The sequence below is a fragment of the Lemur catta genome, chromosome 13 (assembly GCF_020740605.2).
Source record: "Lemur catta isolate mLemCat1 chromosome 13, mLemCat1.pri, whole genome shotgun sequence".
Lineage (NCBI taxonomy): Eukaryota > Metazoa > Chordata > Mammalia > Primates > Lemuridae > Lemur > Lemur catta.
The window spans coordinates 79,178,873-79,192,113 of record NC_059140.1 but is presented as its reverse complement, the minus strand read 5'-3'; the positions used below and the strand labels follow the sequence as shown (position 1 = coordinate 79,192,113).

Below are 13,241 nucleotides of genomic sequence, written 5' to 3'. Positions count from 1 at the left end.
CTCTATACTTTAACCTTTAATTAACTTTAGTTATTTAAAATCTTTCCCTTCTAATTAATAAGCAAGCTGAATGATAGATATTTTATTAACAACATTATTGTCAAAAAGAGAATTTTTTTCCCTAAGATACTAAGGCCTTGAATATAGTAAGGTTATAAAAAAGCTATAAAAGTGTATAAAATGCACATTCCTTTTTTAATAAATGGAGTTAGTACTTTAATGATGGCAGAAACTCACTTAAGTAAACAAGTGTTAACCTTGATATAAGAATATAAGCAGCTATATCCTATGTCTATAGCATCTAAACACTTCACTTTTCAGTCACTTTGTGCTTCCTGTAATAAAACACTGTTGTATCTTATGTAAGTTCAAATGCAAAAGTTTATATATTTTATATAGCGCAGATATTGTTATATTAATGAAAAGTAGATTTGGGCTGGCACTGCTATTCTTAAACACACTATTAAAAAGTCAAAGACATGCTTTATTTTCCGTAAGACTGAAAACACACACACATAATATACATGAAGGTCAAATCACTTTTTCATGCAATTAAAATTTTACAATTACCACAACCAAATACTTAAACACGATCTTGATTAATCAAATATAAATAGTTGATAGGGTTTTCCGGTTTTTTCCCCTTTAGAACAGAATTTTTAGTGAGGTTTCTTAGTAATGCCAGGTAGGAAAAGTTTAATGAGCGAAGTCTCACGCTATATTATGTACATACTGAAGCTCCCAATGCTAAATAAAACTGAAAGTGCCCTAGAAAAATGCCCACTGAACGAAAACAAAGTCAAAAGTCAAAACAGGCTTACAATGCTACTATTCACACATATCATTAATTTTTTAAATGAGTGTGCTAAAACCTTCAGAAAAGTAAGCTTGTTCCACAAAAAGGCATGGCATCTTGCTCCTCTCCCACCACAGTTTCCATGTGGTCACTTACATTATTTTGGGACAATCTCTCTGTCCATGCAGAAAGAAAGGGATACTGTCTGAATAGTGCTTTACCAGCAGAGCTGCAATAAAGGGTAACTCTAGGCATCTCCTTGCGGACCCTGAGAAAGGCCAGGAATTCAGACCAAAAAAAACTCAGGACACTGCCCCCAAGGGCAGGACCATGAAGGGCAGTCACAGAAGGGGAGATCTCACAGGAGCATCACCAGCAGAGCTGGCCCTGGGGCAGTGAGGACCACAGGCCACCACAGCTTGTGCTGTCAGAGGCTGAAGGATGAGCTTGACAGGAGGGCACAGAGATGGGGAGAGGGACAGGACGTGCCACAGGGACGATGAGAGAGTGTATGAGAAAGCAGACAGGAGGTGACAGCAGATACGGGAAGAAAGCACTAAGGTGGAAGGAGCAGGACAGGTGTTTTTAGGTACCCTCTTCATATTAATTTTTTGTATATTTATATGATACGTGATAATGTGTCCCACCATTTTACAGTAACAGAAGGTTAATTTGCTGACTATTTCCACTCTTAAAAACCCCTAACACCGCAGAATACATTCTTCTGAATTAAATAACAAATGTCTCTGCAGTGCTGAAATGCTGAGACAGGTATTTTGCAGCATTATAAATGAATTATGCAGTTCCTTTCACACTGACTTTGAATATGAGGAACAACAACATAACCACACATAATACTGCTATGTAATATACTCACTTCTACTTAAGATATCCACATCTACCATTTACCTAGAGAGCTCACACTGCTCTAGGTAAATGCATCTGCATTTTGAAATACTAAAACTTTAATAATTCTGTACCAATGACTAATTTCATTACATATAATAATGCAAATATTATTTTCAAAGTTTGAAAAAATTCTTAATTTTAACCCAGATGAGCCATCAAGAATGTTCGCACACAACGCATCAGCCCGGCTCTGCCCACCTCTCCCCGAGCCTCTACAGGAAGGCTCTGGGCCCAGGAGGCCGTACCTGTACGGCGTCAGGATGTTCAGAGGTGGGGGTTTATCACTCTGGTTGTAAATGTCAGCAACAGGATTAGGAATGCTGTTCTTTGAAACCACCTGCTGGTCTTGGACTGTGGAACTTTTGAAAGCTTTTTTCATGTTGATGTCCTGTAGTGACACTATGTAGAGAAAAGTCCCCCAAGTTGAGTTATATAGAAAAAATTTTAACTGTTTAACAGTAAGTATCATTTAACTCACAATCATAAAAACCTCCTAGAATAACCAAATAATGTTATCGTTCATTTAAAACCATGCTTAAATAGCATGGGCATTCCTTTCCTCTTATAGATAAGTTATCTCTGAAATTAGGTCAAATCATGGCTTTTTTTCTTTTATAGCGATCTAATTATTTCATTGAACCTAATATTAGAGCATCCTTCTTTATTTAAATAGCACTTTTCAGAAGCCACATAGGAATACAGTTATGAGTATAATGGGCATGTAAATATATATTTGAGTATCCTAAGGAAAACACCATTCAAACAGTTAATATTAGTTTAAATACAATACACGTGGGAAATACTTCTGCAAAAATTACCCAAGTGTAAATAACATATTAAGTTTTTCTGAAACTGTTATAACATTAAGGAAAGATGGCAAAGCTTTTCAACACACATACAGTCCTAGAAATTAAGCAGCTTGATCTATGATACAAAATTACAATAAAGAGCCAGGAAATCAGGGCTGAGCCTAGTTCTTTCTTGTCTGTGTACAGTACTCTACATTTCATTTATTAACTCATTTGACTTGAACACGGACTTTTTGAGGTGAGCAAACTGGTCCTATTAACCCACTTAAAATCAGCCACTGCAGCTGAGATTCAGAGATAAGTTTCCAAGATCTCCCAGCAAAAAAGTGGCAAGGCCAAAATAGAACACAGATTTCCTAACTTTTAGTCAACTGGTTTTTTTTAAATCTAACATCCACATGAAGGAAATAAGGTAAAATCTTGATAAGAGAGGGATTTTAAAGATATGACATGTACTGAAAAATCCCATAAAATTTAACTTATAGATTAACCTTTTTCAGGGTAAGATTTATCACAACCATTCCAACTACAAGAGCCAAAAAAAGCTGAAGGAAGATGAACAAATATTAAAAATCACTTGTGATACCAATTTGAAAAGTGAATGTTTAAAATGTTAAGAATTCCTTATCTGAATAGACCAGGTAGTTATTCAAATTTTTATTTTTTAAATGAAAAACAAATTTTAAAAATAGAATTAAAAAGAGCATGTTTTGCTTACTGACTACTTATTGAAAGTCAGTAAGAATGTTCACAATGAATAGTAAAATTTCAATGTTCTACATTTTTATTATATTTGTAACTCACTGATTTAATTTTGACCTTTGAAAAAGATCTGAATATGAGCAAACATACCTTTTTTAAGTGATGAAGGATGAATTCCACAAATGACTAATATTTTTTAAAAAGTAAAAGCTTTATTTTTTTTACCAATATTACTACAACAGAAGTAGTACAAAAATCAAATGTTGGGATCTTTTTAAAGCACCAAGGGAAACTGTAACTACCATTATTTGAAGGTAAAAATAAATTTTAACATGAATATCTTTCTCAAAGTAAATATGAATTGGTATATCTTGTACTTTAGCATTATTTTTTCCAGCCTAACCTCAAGTCTTTCATTAAAGATACCGAAAGTAAAATTTTTAAAAAGGAATTGCTGATAGTTTTAATTTTATTGAAACTGACACAATTTCAGGGGATATCATCAGCTAACTACATGCTTGCCAATATTAACATTATTTGAAAGCCTGAAGCCTAAAGGCCTTCAGTAAATGCTATTTCTGAGAAGGTAAATAAAAATTTTAAATCAGCAGAATCACTATGATTATTTCTCATCCCAAACAACAGTGTCAGGCTGAAGCCTTTGCTCTGTCACACAATGTGTATATAACCCTCCCTCTTGGTTGGAACATGTCTTTGGAGTGATTCTGCGATTCTTAGGTAAGAAAATATTTTTAAAATAACTTACAGTAACTTAAACTAAGACTTATAATACTGAATGCATTTGAAGAAGTCTTTAAAACAAATACTATGTTATTTTTTTTTAAAAAAAAAGAGTATGGAGTACCAAGTAGACAAAATATGAATCTTTTTATCACTAATTAACCGAAAGTTGTGGGCTTTCCCCCTCACTATTCTTCTAGGAAAAGACAAGATGAAATATCAGCATACTACCCCAAGAAAGAAGCAGTAATTACACTGCAATTAATTGCTACCATCTTGTCAACATCACTTCTAGCTCACTGCTTTCATGCAATTACCTACCCTCTTCCACTGTTGAATCCAGCTGGGTAACTTTGACAGCGAGGCGATCAATTCTGTCTTGAAGAGAATTTGCTCTGATATAGAAGTTGTTAGCCTCATTAAACAACTCACCGAATATGTCTTCGGCATGTTTGCCTGTAGAGGGAATGAACGGAGAAACCCATCTGTCGGGAAGCTGATAAACCTGCCCTCACACATCCCCACCCATCTTACTCCTGTCAACACGCGCGATTTTGTGCAAATGAGTATGAAAATAAAACATCACAGACCAAGGCTTTAGAACTTTCAAAATCTATTAGAGATATTCACATAAATCTGAAATTGACCCCAAGTTGTAGAATTTTAAAATATCCCAGATAGTACAGAATCCTTATAGCTGCATGAGCTATCACTCCAGTTGTTTCCCACTAAACACAACTTTTTTGGAAACAAATTAAGTTCTCCTTTTGCATGCTTTAAGTATAAACAATCTCAGCAACTAAACTTTCCTCTTATTCCCAAAGGTAATTCAATAAATCATGTTGGCCTTTAAATTTAGGATTTTATCTTATTCACAATCAAAAACATTAGGGATCTCATATTGTGCCTGACACTTTCCAATGGCATTAAGTTTTTCTAATTAACACTTTGAAATCTAGATACACGGTCCTGACTCTGGCGCTCTCTAAAAATTGACATTTTGAATTCAGTTAAATTTTCCTGCATGGGCCACCTCTACAGTCTTGTGAGTGCTAGGTATAACTCCCACTTTTCCTAAAATGTGTGGAACATTTCTGAAAGTTTAACAAGAATCAGTCCCTGTTTATACTGAATTTCCAAAACCTAACACCATTCTTTTATTCAACAAAAAATAATAGCTGCCTACTCTGAGTGTAAAAGGCACACCTACACTTTAACTTCTCTGACAGAGATACCTACCCCTTCTATTTTCATTTTCTATCCATTTTATTGCTCAAATGAGAAAGAGAACCTGAATGCTCCAGGACGATAATGTCACCGAGCGAGAGTAACGCTGAAGTTGTCACTGTGCTTTATAGTTTGTACGCTGCCCTCAGAGCCACCTTCTGGACTCCGCAATAATCCGCGAGGCTGTGACCTGTGAGGTCTGACTGTGCAGTGTTTGGCCCCACCCTGAACACTGGCTCCTGTACGCACTAGTCCAATGAAGGAACGAGCGAGCCCCGGAGGTGAACAGGGAGTTGGTGTCTGCATTTTCTGGGATCAGAAAGGTGATCTGTCCAAATCCCATGGAGACTAAGTGGCAAAAATAGATGAAACAAAAACTTGGTCATCTTTCAGTTCTCTGCTTTTATCATACAAAACTTCCTGGGCTGGAAGTCATAAATTATTTCAAGCCATGAGACACTTGATAATTTCTTATCTACTTAATGAAATGGACTAAAATATTTTACTGCTTAACAGGTTACTCCTAGATACTGGGCAAATATTTATGAATTTAAAATTAGTATGATTTCATATATTCTAACTGTGCAACTGTCTTAAGAGGAATTTCCTCTTAGAAAATAAGAATAAATAAATCAATAAATACAACCTCCAACCCCCACCAAAAAAAGGGGCAAAACCCAGATTTCAGTTTTCAGCTGAGCAGTAAACTTTTTCTCTTAAAGCCCACACCATGGTCTTCTGAGTTTCCTTAAAATTCTGTCAACGGTTTCCACTCTCACAACATGGAAAATGGTTCCACAAATGCAAAAAAATAACTCTTCACACAAATGATATGTAATACGTTTTTAAATAGGTCACTAGATATGGTACCCAGAATCAACGTGTTTACTGCCTAGTGGACTCTTTCCTGAGCTCCAGACTTGTGCACCTAATTAGCTATCAAACATCTCCATGTTGATGTCTATTGAGTACGAGTTCAAATACGAATTCCTTTTCACCTTAACTCAAACTCGCATCCCATAATGGATGGCACCAACCACCCAATGTGAAGCCCAAGCCAGAAATGGTGTCGTCCGTGACCACTCATTCGCTCTACAGCTAACTGAATGCCAGATCTCGTCCTTCTGTCCCCACGACACCTTATCTCAGACCCTCATTTCTCTCCTGAATTACATCAAAAACTTTGTTTTTTCCTCTTCTAGATTTACTTCCCACCCCCAAATCCATTAATCACATTACTGCCAAACGGATTTTCTAACAGAAAGGGCTGTGTCATTCCTATTGAGAGTCCTTATTGCCCCCCACCATTTCGGGATAAAATCTAACAAGCGTGGCGTGGAAGTTCCTCTGCACCTCATGCCCGCCCTGTCCCTGTGCTGTGGCCAGAACCCACGACTTGCCATCTCTGCGCCCGCCGGCTCCGCGCGCCCATCTGTGCCTTCAGCCCCGGCCACCTCACCCTCTTTGTCACGGTAACAGCCACCACAGTTCGAGCACTCACTGTGGGGAGCAGAGTCCAGTGTGTAACTATCCATTGAACAAAAGGCACGTGGTCTATACCAGTGTTTTCTTGTTAACAAGTACACAGCCAACAAAGGCTCCCTGCTCAAGGAAGTCTGGGAAACACTGGGCTAAAAAGATTAAACGTGTTTCTATGCCTTGGGGCATCTCAAAATCATTAACAGGCTAATGTGCACTGGTAATCTGCAAGAGAAGCATCTAACACGTAATTGTTTTCAAAGTGACTGGGCCTGGAAACACCTAATAACACCTTCCAAAACTATTGTTCTATGAAATCCACCTGGGGAAATGCTAGTGATCTGTAGACAAGCACCGTGTTGCAAATACTTCATGTGCAAGTCTATCCGTTCTTTATTTCTGAATGTCTGACACTGTCAAAATGAAACCATTCGATTTTTGTCTTTCTACTTGACCATTCATAGCTTATAATAAATTATATACAAACATATATTCCAGTGCAACTCTAAAAATTCCCATCCCTTTCAGCTATGCAGAAAACTAATTGTAATAATAGGAACAGCACATATCACCAAGAATTTGGGAGTGTATACCATATTCTTGCAAAAGTTACAGCAGTATTCTCAAAGCACAGTAACTACTGTTGAGAACACCACTCTGTACTCTGCTAGATGCTACAGAAGCAGAAAAGGATAAATAGCACATTCCTCCACCTTCAATGCTTAACCCTATTTGGAAAAACATCTCTTTGTGCCCATGTGTGCCCACTGTTTAGCTCCCAATTATGAGAGAGTACACGTGGCATTTGTTTTTCCATTCCTGAGATACTTCACACTAAAACCCCCAACCTAAGCCTTATACATGGTATCCATGGAACAAAAACAGTTGTACCCCCTTAATATTTTGAAATAAAAAAAATTATTTTTAATTATCTGGGTTAAAAAGCAAAAAAGAAAAACTGCAATTGATACTGTATTTCCACTTGGAAGTTCTCAATTTATAAAGAGACACAGAAATTAAAGACTTGTGTAATTAATATTTTGCTGGCTGCTGAAAGCCGACAAGTGACTAAAGGGAAGAAAGTGGAAGGAGCTATATTTTCTGATGAATAAGAATAAAGTGTTGCAATTACACTCTCCAGCTTTGCAAACAGCAACTGATTTGAAAAGCTGAATTCTACTCTTTCAATGGCAAGTCCATTAATAGCTAAACTAAAATAATTCTGAATTGAACTAAAGACCACATTGAAGTAAGTGCAATTTCTTCCTTCTTTATTGATAAAGGTTCCACTTCTGGACTTCACAGTACCACAGAAACTCGTGTTCAAGTACGTCAGGTTGAGGAATACGCCTCCAAATTGCCAAAGCGTAAAAATTATGCATGGATTTTCAACTATATTTAACAGTGACGATTTATCGGAAACCATCACAGGGTCATACATGAGTCCTTTCTGTGGAGCAGGAAAGCAGTCCTAACTAGGGCTTTCAAAAATTTTAGCACACCCAACTAGCACCCAGATCTTGGTTTGCCAAGATTTTGGATTTTCATTCTCCGCTAAAAGGAATCAGGCTCCTTAAAATGACTCCACGGCTGAGGGTAGAAAAATACAAGATGATCCTAGAATATATTGCTGTGCTAGAAAAAGTAAAGTGCTCAAAGATTGGGAGGAACATGTCAAAAGAACACAGGAGCCTGCGTGGAAAGCTCCTACTAGCCAAATCTGGGAAAATGTGAGCATCGAAACGGAGACTATGGATTATAACCCATGGAATGAAATAATAATCCATCAGTCCACACTGATACAAGTGAGCAAGTAAATAAGGAAAGAAGCGAAAGCACTTACAGCAGAACGCAAACTAACTGATGTCGAAGACATTATGGAATAACAAAAATCAACATCCTGCAATCACCACAGCAAAACCGTGTCGGGCAAGAATCAAACCTGCCAGAATAGACGCTGGGACTAGTGGTTTATAGACGTGGGATAGGAAATGGGATATTTACTTAGTCTCAAAGTGTCTCTGCATAAGATATTTATTAATTACACAGGGGAAGAAACTTCACACCACAGAAACCTACACTAATCAACTGATGAAAGTCAAATCTCCAGTTATGGTGCAGGCAGATACATGCACTTCCTGATCAAACTCCCTGAGGAGCTTGTGCCATCGCTCTGTGATCTTTCTGTCAACATCCTAAATCTGTCCCTGAGGAAACAGAAAATCCAGACCAAAGGACATTCCACAAAATAAATGGCTGGTTCCCTTTAAAATTATCAAGGCCATAAAAGTCAAAGGAAGACTGAGGAACTACTTAAGATTAAAGGAGACTAAAAAGAGAATTGTATATATACACATACATACACATATATGGAGAGAGTAGAAGAAGAATTCGGAAAAAAAAGAAAAAATATGATGAAGTAATAGCTGACGAATCTGGGTGAAAGTACATGAAAATTCGTTATACTATTTTTGACCTTTTTAAAGTCTGAAATCATTTCAAAACAAAAAGTTAAAAAAGAAACTTTATTACAATATCTGTAATGTCCAATTGTTACTGAATTCCAGAAAATAACAAGTCATAATTACTGGGCTTTCAGGTCTTTCCTCCTTTTTAAAGCTTTATTTTTTTCTACTATGAAAGCAATCCATGCCTATTATAAGAAATGCAGAAAATAAAGAGAAGTAACCAATAGGAAAAATGACCCAAAGTTCAACCAAAGACTCTACTGCTAACATCTGATTGATTATAAAACTAATACCTGCTCATGGTAGAAAATTTGGAAAATTCAGAAAAATTAAAAGAAATGTCATAATTAACCACAATAAACTTTTTTGTGTTTTACACTATTCTAAGCATTTTATAAGAACTAAGACAACAGACACTGATTATTAAGCCAATTCAGTTTTTCAGCAAATATTCAGCAAGCACCCAGTCTGAAACAGGCACTGTCCTAGGGGCCTGAAGACACAGAGCAGTGAACACAGCCCACGTTCCTGTTCTCATGAAGTGTGTACTATGGTTGGATGAAACAGACAAACACACAATAATATGTTAGGTGATATAAGTGCTATGAAGAAACTAAAACAGTAAAGACCCTGAGCAGAAGGAAGTTGGGTGGAATTTCGATAGTCACAAAAGGCCTCTTTGATAAGGTGGTATCAACCGCCTGAAGAGAGGGGGGCTACCACGTGAACCTCTGGGGGAAGAACCTTCCAGGCAGGAGGTGGCAACATGCTTGGTGTGTGTGAGCGACATCAAGGAGGCCAGTGTGGCTGGAGCCCAGTGAGTGGTGGGAAAATGGCAAAAGAGAACAGAGAAATAAATGTCCTTCCCTTTGGGGGGCTGGGGTAACTAGAGCAGAAGCAGGGAAATCAGACAGGAGGCTACTGCTGGGCAGGTATGACATGGTGACTTGGACCGGAACAGTGAACACCAGGGGAGCTAACAGGCATACAGATTTGGTACGTACTCTGAAGATGACTGACCTCATCTGCTACCGGAATGGATGTTTGGTAAGAGAGAAAAAAAGAGACAAATCAAAAGCACTGGAAGAACAGAGTTCCCACTTGCTAAGACAGGTGGAGGATTGGGAAACAGAAAGGAAATAAATCACAAATTCAGTTTTAGACACGTTGATTTGAGATGCATATTAGAAATCCAAGTAAAGATACAGAGTGGGTAGTTGTAGATACAAGTCTGAAGTCCAGGGGAGAGGTCAGAACTGAAGACATAAATTTGGAAGTCATCAGCATAAAGGTGGTATTTCAAGCCACGGGACCTGAGAACACCTAGTGAGTGAGAACAGGCAGAGTTTAACCGCCAAGCCCTGACGCACTCCATCACAGAGAGGTTGGGAAGATCATCAAAGAGTAGCTTGTGGGGCAGGAAAAACAGTGCGGTGGTCCAGAGGCCAGGTGAAGAAAACTTCTCCAGAAGGAGGAAGTTATCAAAGAGTTAAATGGTACTAATAGATCAGGTAACAAGACTGACTGCTGGATTCAGCAACATGGAAGTCAAGGGTAATGTTGACAAGCACAGTTTCGAAAGAGTGAACAGGACAAAACAAGAGAAGTACAAGCAGTGGAGATGGAAGAGTTCTTCCAAGGAATCTCGCTGTGAAGGGGAGCAAGAAATGGGTGACTGGGGGAGGACGATCTGAGGCTTACTTAAGTTGGGATATTGTTCTATATATTTGGCAAGAACGATGGGGGGGATGACAGAGAGACGAGAGAAGTAAATGCAGTCCCAGAGTGAGCACGAGGGTGGGGGATCCAGTGCTCAGGTGGAGGAGACAGCTTTAGACAGAAGCACGAACAGTCCACCCACCTTACAGGAGGCCGGCAGGGCATACCGGGCGGAGGCCTGCCAGTGGGGTGGTCTGTCAGAAGGGCCATGTTTACTTCTCCTCCGATTGTTTTGTTTTACCAGTGAGGTAAGAAGCACAGTCCTTAGCAGGGAAGTGTGAGGTGGAAAGCCAAGGCATGAAATAAGCACTCCAAGAGCATAAAAACTAATTAACAAAAAAATTATGGCAGGTTGCTGAGCAACACGGAAGGCTCACCTGAGGAATGTGCTCATGATTTCAAATCTTTCTTTTTTTCTAATATAAACATTTAAAGCTACAAATTTCCCTCAAAGCATTTCTTTAACTAAATCCCACAAATATGCTGGTATTTTGTGTTCATTACCACACAGTTAGAAACAGTTCCTAATTTCCCTTTTGAATTCTTCTTTGACTCAAAGATTATTTAAAAAGATATTGCTTGATTTTCCAATATTTGAGAATTATCTAAAAAAAACTACTATCTCATTATCATCACATGCTGCATATTAATCTTTCCAAACTTCTTATTTTATGGCCTACCAGATGTTCCATCCGGGTGAATGTTTCATGGGAAATTAACAGAATGTGTATTCTACAGTTTGGGAGTTTAGTACATAAAGATCCATTAAGTCAGATTGGCTGGTAGTTGTTCAAACCTTCTGTATACTCACAGATTTTTTTGTCTACTTGTTCTTTCAATTACTGAGGGGTTCTCATTAAAATCTCCAACTGTGACTTTGGGTTTCCTTATTTCTTCCCTTAGTTGTGGTTGTTTTTAGTCATGTACTTTGGAGCCCTCGTATTAGGTATATACACATTTAAGAATATGTGTTCTTGACCCTCTTATTACTGCAAAATGTCCCTTATTTTATTAATATAATCTACTTTATCTAATATTATCATAACCACACCAGCTTTCTTATACTTTGTCAGGTATTTTTTTTCCATAATTTTCTTTAAATTTGTATCTTCATCCTTAAAATGCACATATTTGAGATTCACTTAATTTTTTTATTTAGCCTGATAATTTCTGCTTTTTAAGAGGGTATTTATATTTGAAGAATTATTGATCTGGTTGAGTTTAATTCTGACATGTGGATATTTGATTTGTCCCTTCTGTTCCTTCTTCCTTTTCTGCCTTCTTCTGGGATAATTAAATAATTATTTTATGATTCCATTTTCTCTCTTCTTTGTGCTATTCTTGATGGTTACTGGAAATCACAATCTGCATCCTTAACTTATCACAATCTACTTTCAAATAACACAGTATTTCATAAGCAATGTAAAACACAGCAACGTAATTCCATTTACCCCTCCACATTTAGAGCCCTTACGGTTACATACTTTATCCTTACATAGGTTATGAACTCCATAATAAATTTTAAATAATCTTTTAAACAAACAGATATAGACATAAAATATTTAATGATCTTTCATATTTAATCCCATATTTTCTCGATTCCTTCTTGCAGATCCAGCTTTCCAACATTTTCCTTTAGCCTAAAGAAATTTTTTTAGCATTTTTTGTAGTACAGGTCTGCAGGAAGACTAATTCTCTCAGATTTTGTCTGAATAGAATACGTATTTATTTCAGTTTCATTTCTGAAGGATATTTTCATTGGTTATAGAATAATAGAATGATCATTTTTTTCTTTTACACTTTATCCATCGTTTTCTGGTCTCTACTGTTTCTGATGAGAAGTCAGTTGTCACTCTAAATATCGTTCCCTCCCTTTATATAATGTATATTTTTCCTCTTGCTCCTTTTAATATTTTCTATTTATCTTTGTTCCTTTAGCAATTTTATTATGATGTGGTTTTAATTTATACTTTCTGGAATTTGCTGAGCTTCTTATATCTGTTGGTTGATAACTATCACCAATATCCAAAAATTCTCATCCGTTATTTCCTCTGCTCTATTCTTTCTCTTTCTCCTCTTCTGGGACTCCAATTACATATGTGTTAGACCATTTGATATTGCCCCATATTTTGGGTGCCCCAGGTTTTTGATTGTTTGTTTTTTTTTCCTAAATTCATTTTCTCTGTGAATCAGTTTGTATAATTTCTACCGACCTGTCTCCAAGCTTACTGATCACTTCTGCTGTGTCCCATCTGCTCATCAAGTAAATTCTTTCTTTCTGAGACCATATATTTTTCAGCTCAAGTATTTTTAAAAATAGTTTCCATTTCTCTCCTTAAATTCCTATTTCTTCACAAAGGTTGTTCACCTTTTCCACTATGTTCTTCAATA

The 13,241-nt window shown here is 37.1% G+C and overlaps 1 protein-coding gene across 2 annotated transcripts in view; it reads right to left on the bottom strand.

Moving 5' to 3' along the window:
- WASF3 (WASP family member 3) overlaps positions 1 to 13,241 on the bottom strand; it is an 86,576-nt gene that overhangs the window by 16,937 nt on the left and 56,398 nt on the right. For both annotated transcript variants that reach the window (XM_045566933.1, XM_045566934.1), the window contains exons 4-5: positions 4,279 to 4,413; positions 1,951 to 2,104 (exon numbers count right to left, since the gene is read on the bottom strand). In XM_045566933.1, the coding sequence (XP_045422889.1) occupies positions 1,951 to 2,104; positions 4,279 to 4,413 (289 nt within the window). The remainder of the gene's footprint in view (positions 1 to 1,950; positions 2,105 to 4,278; positions 4,414 to 13,241) is intronic.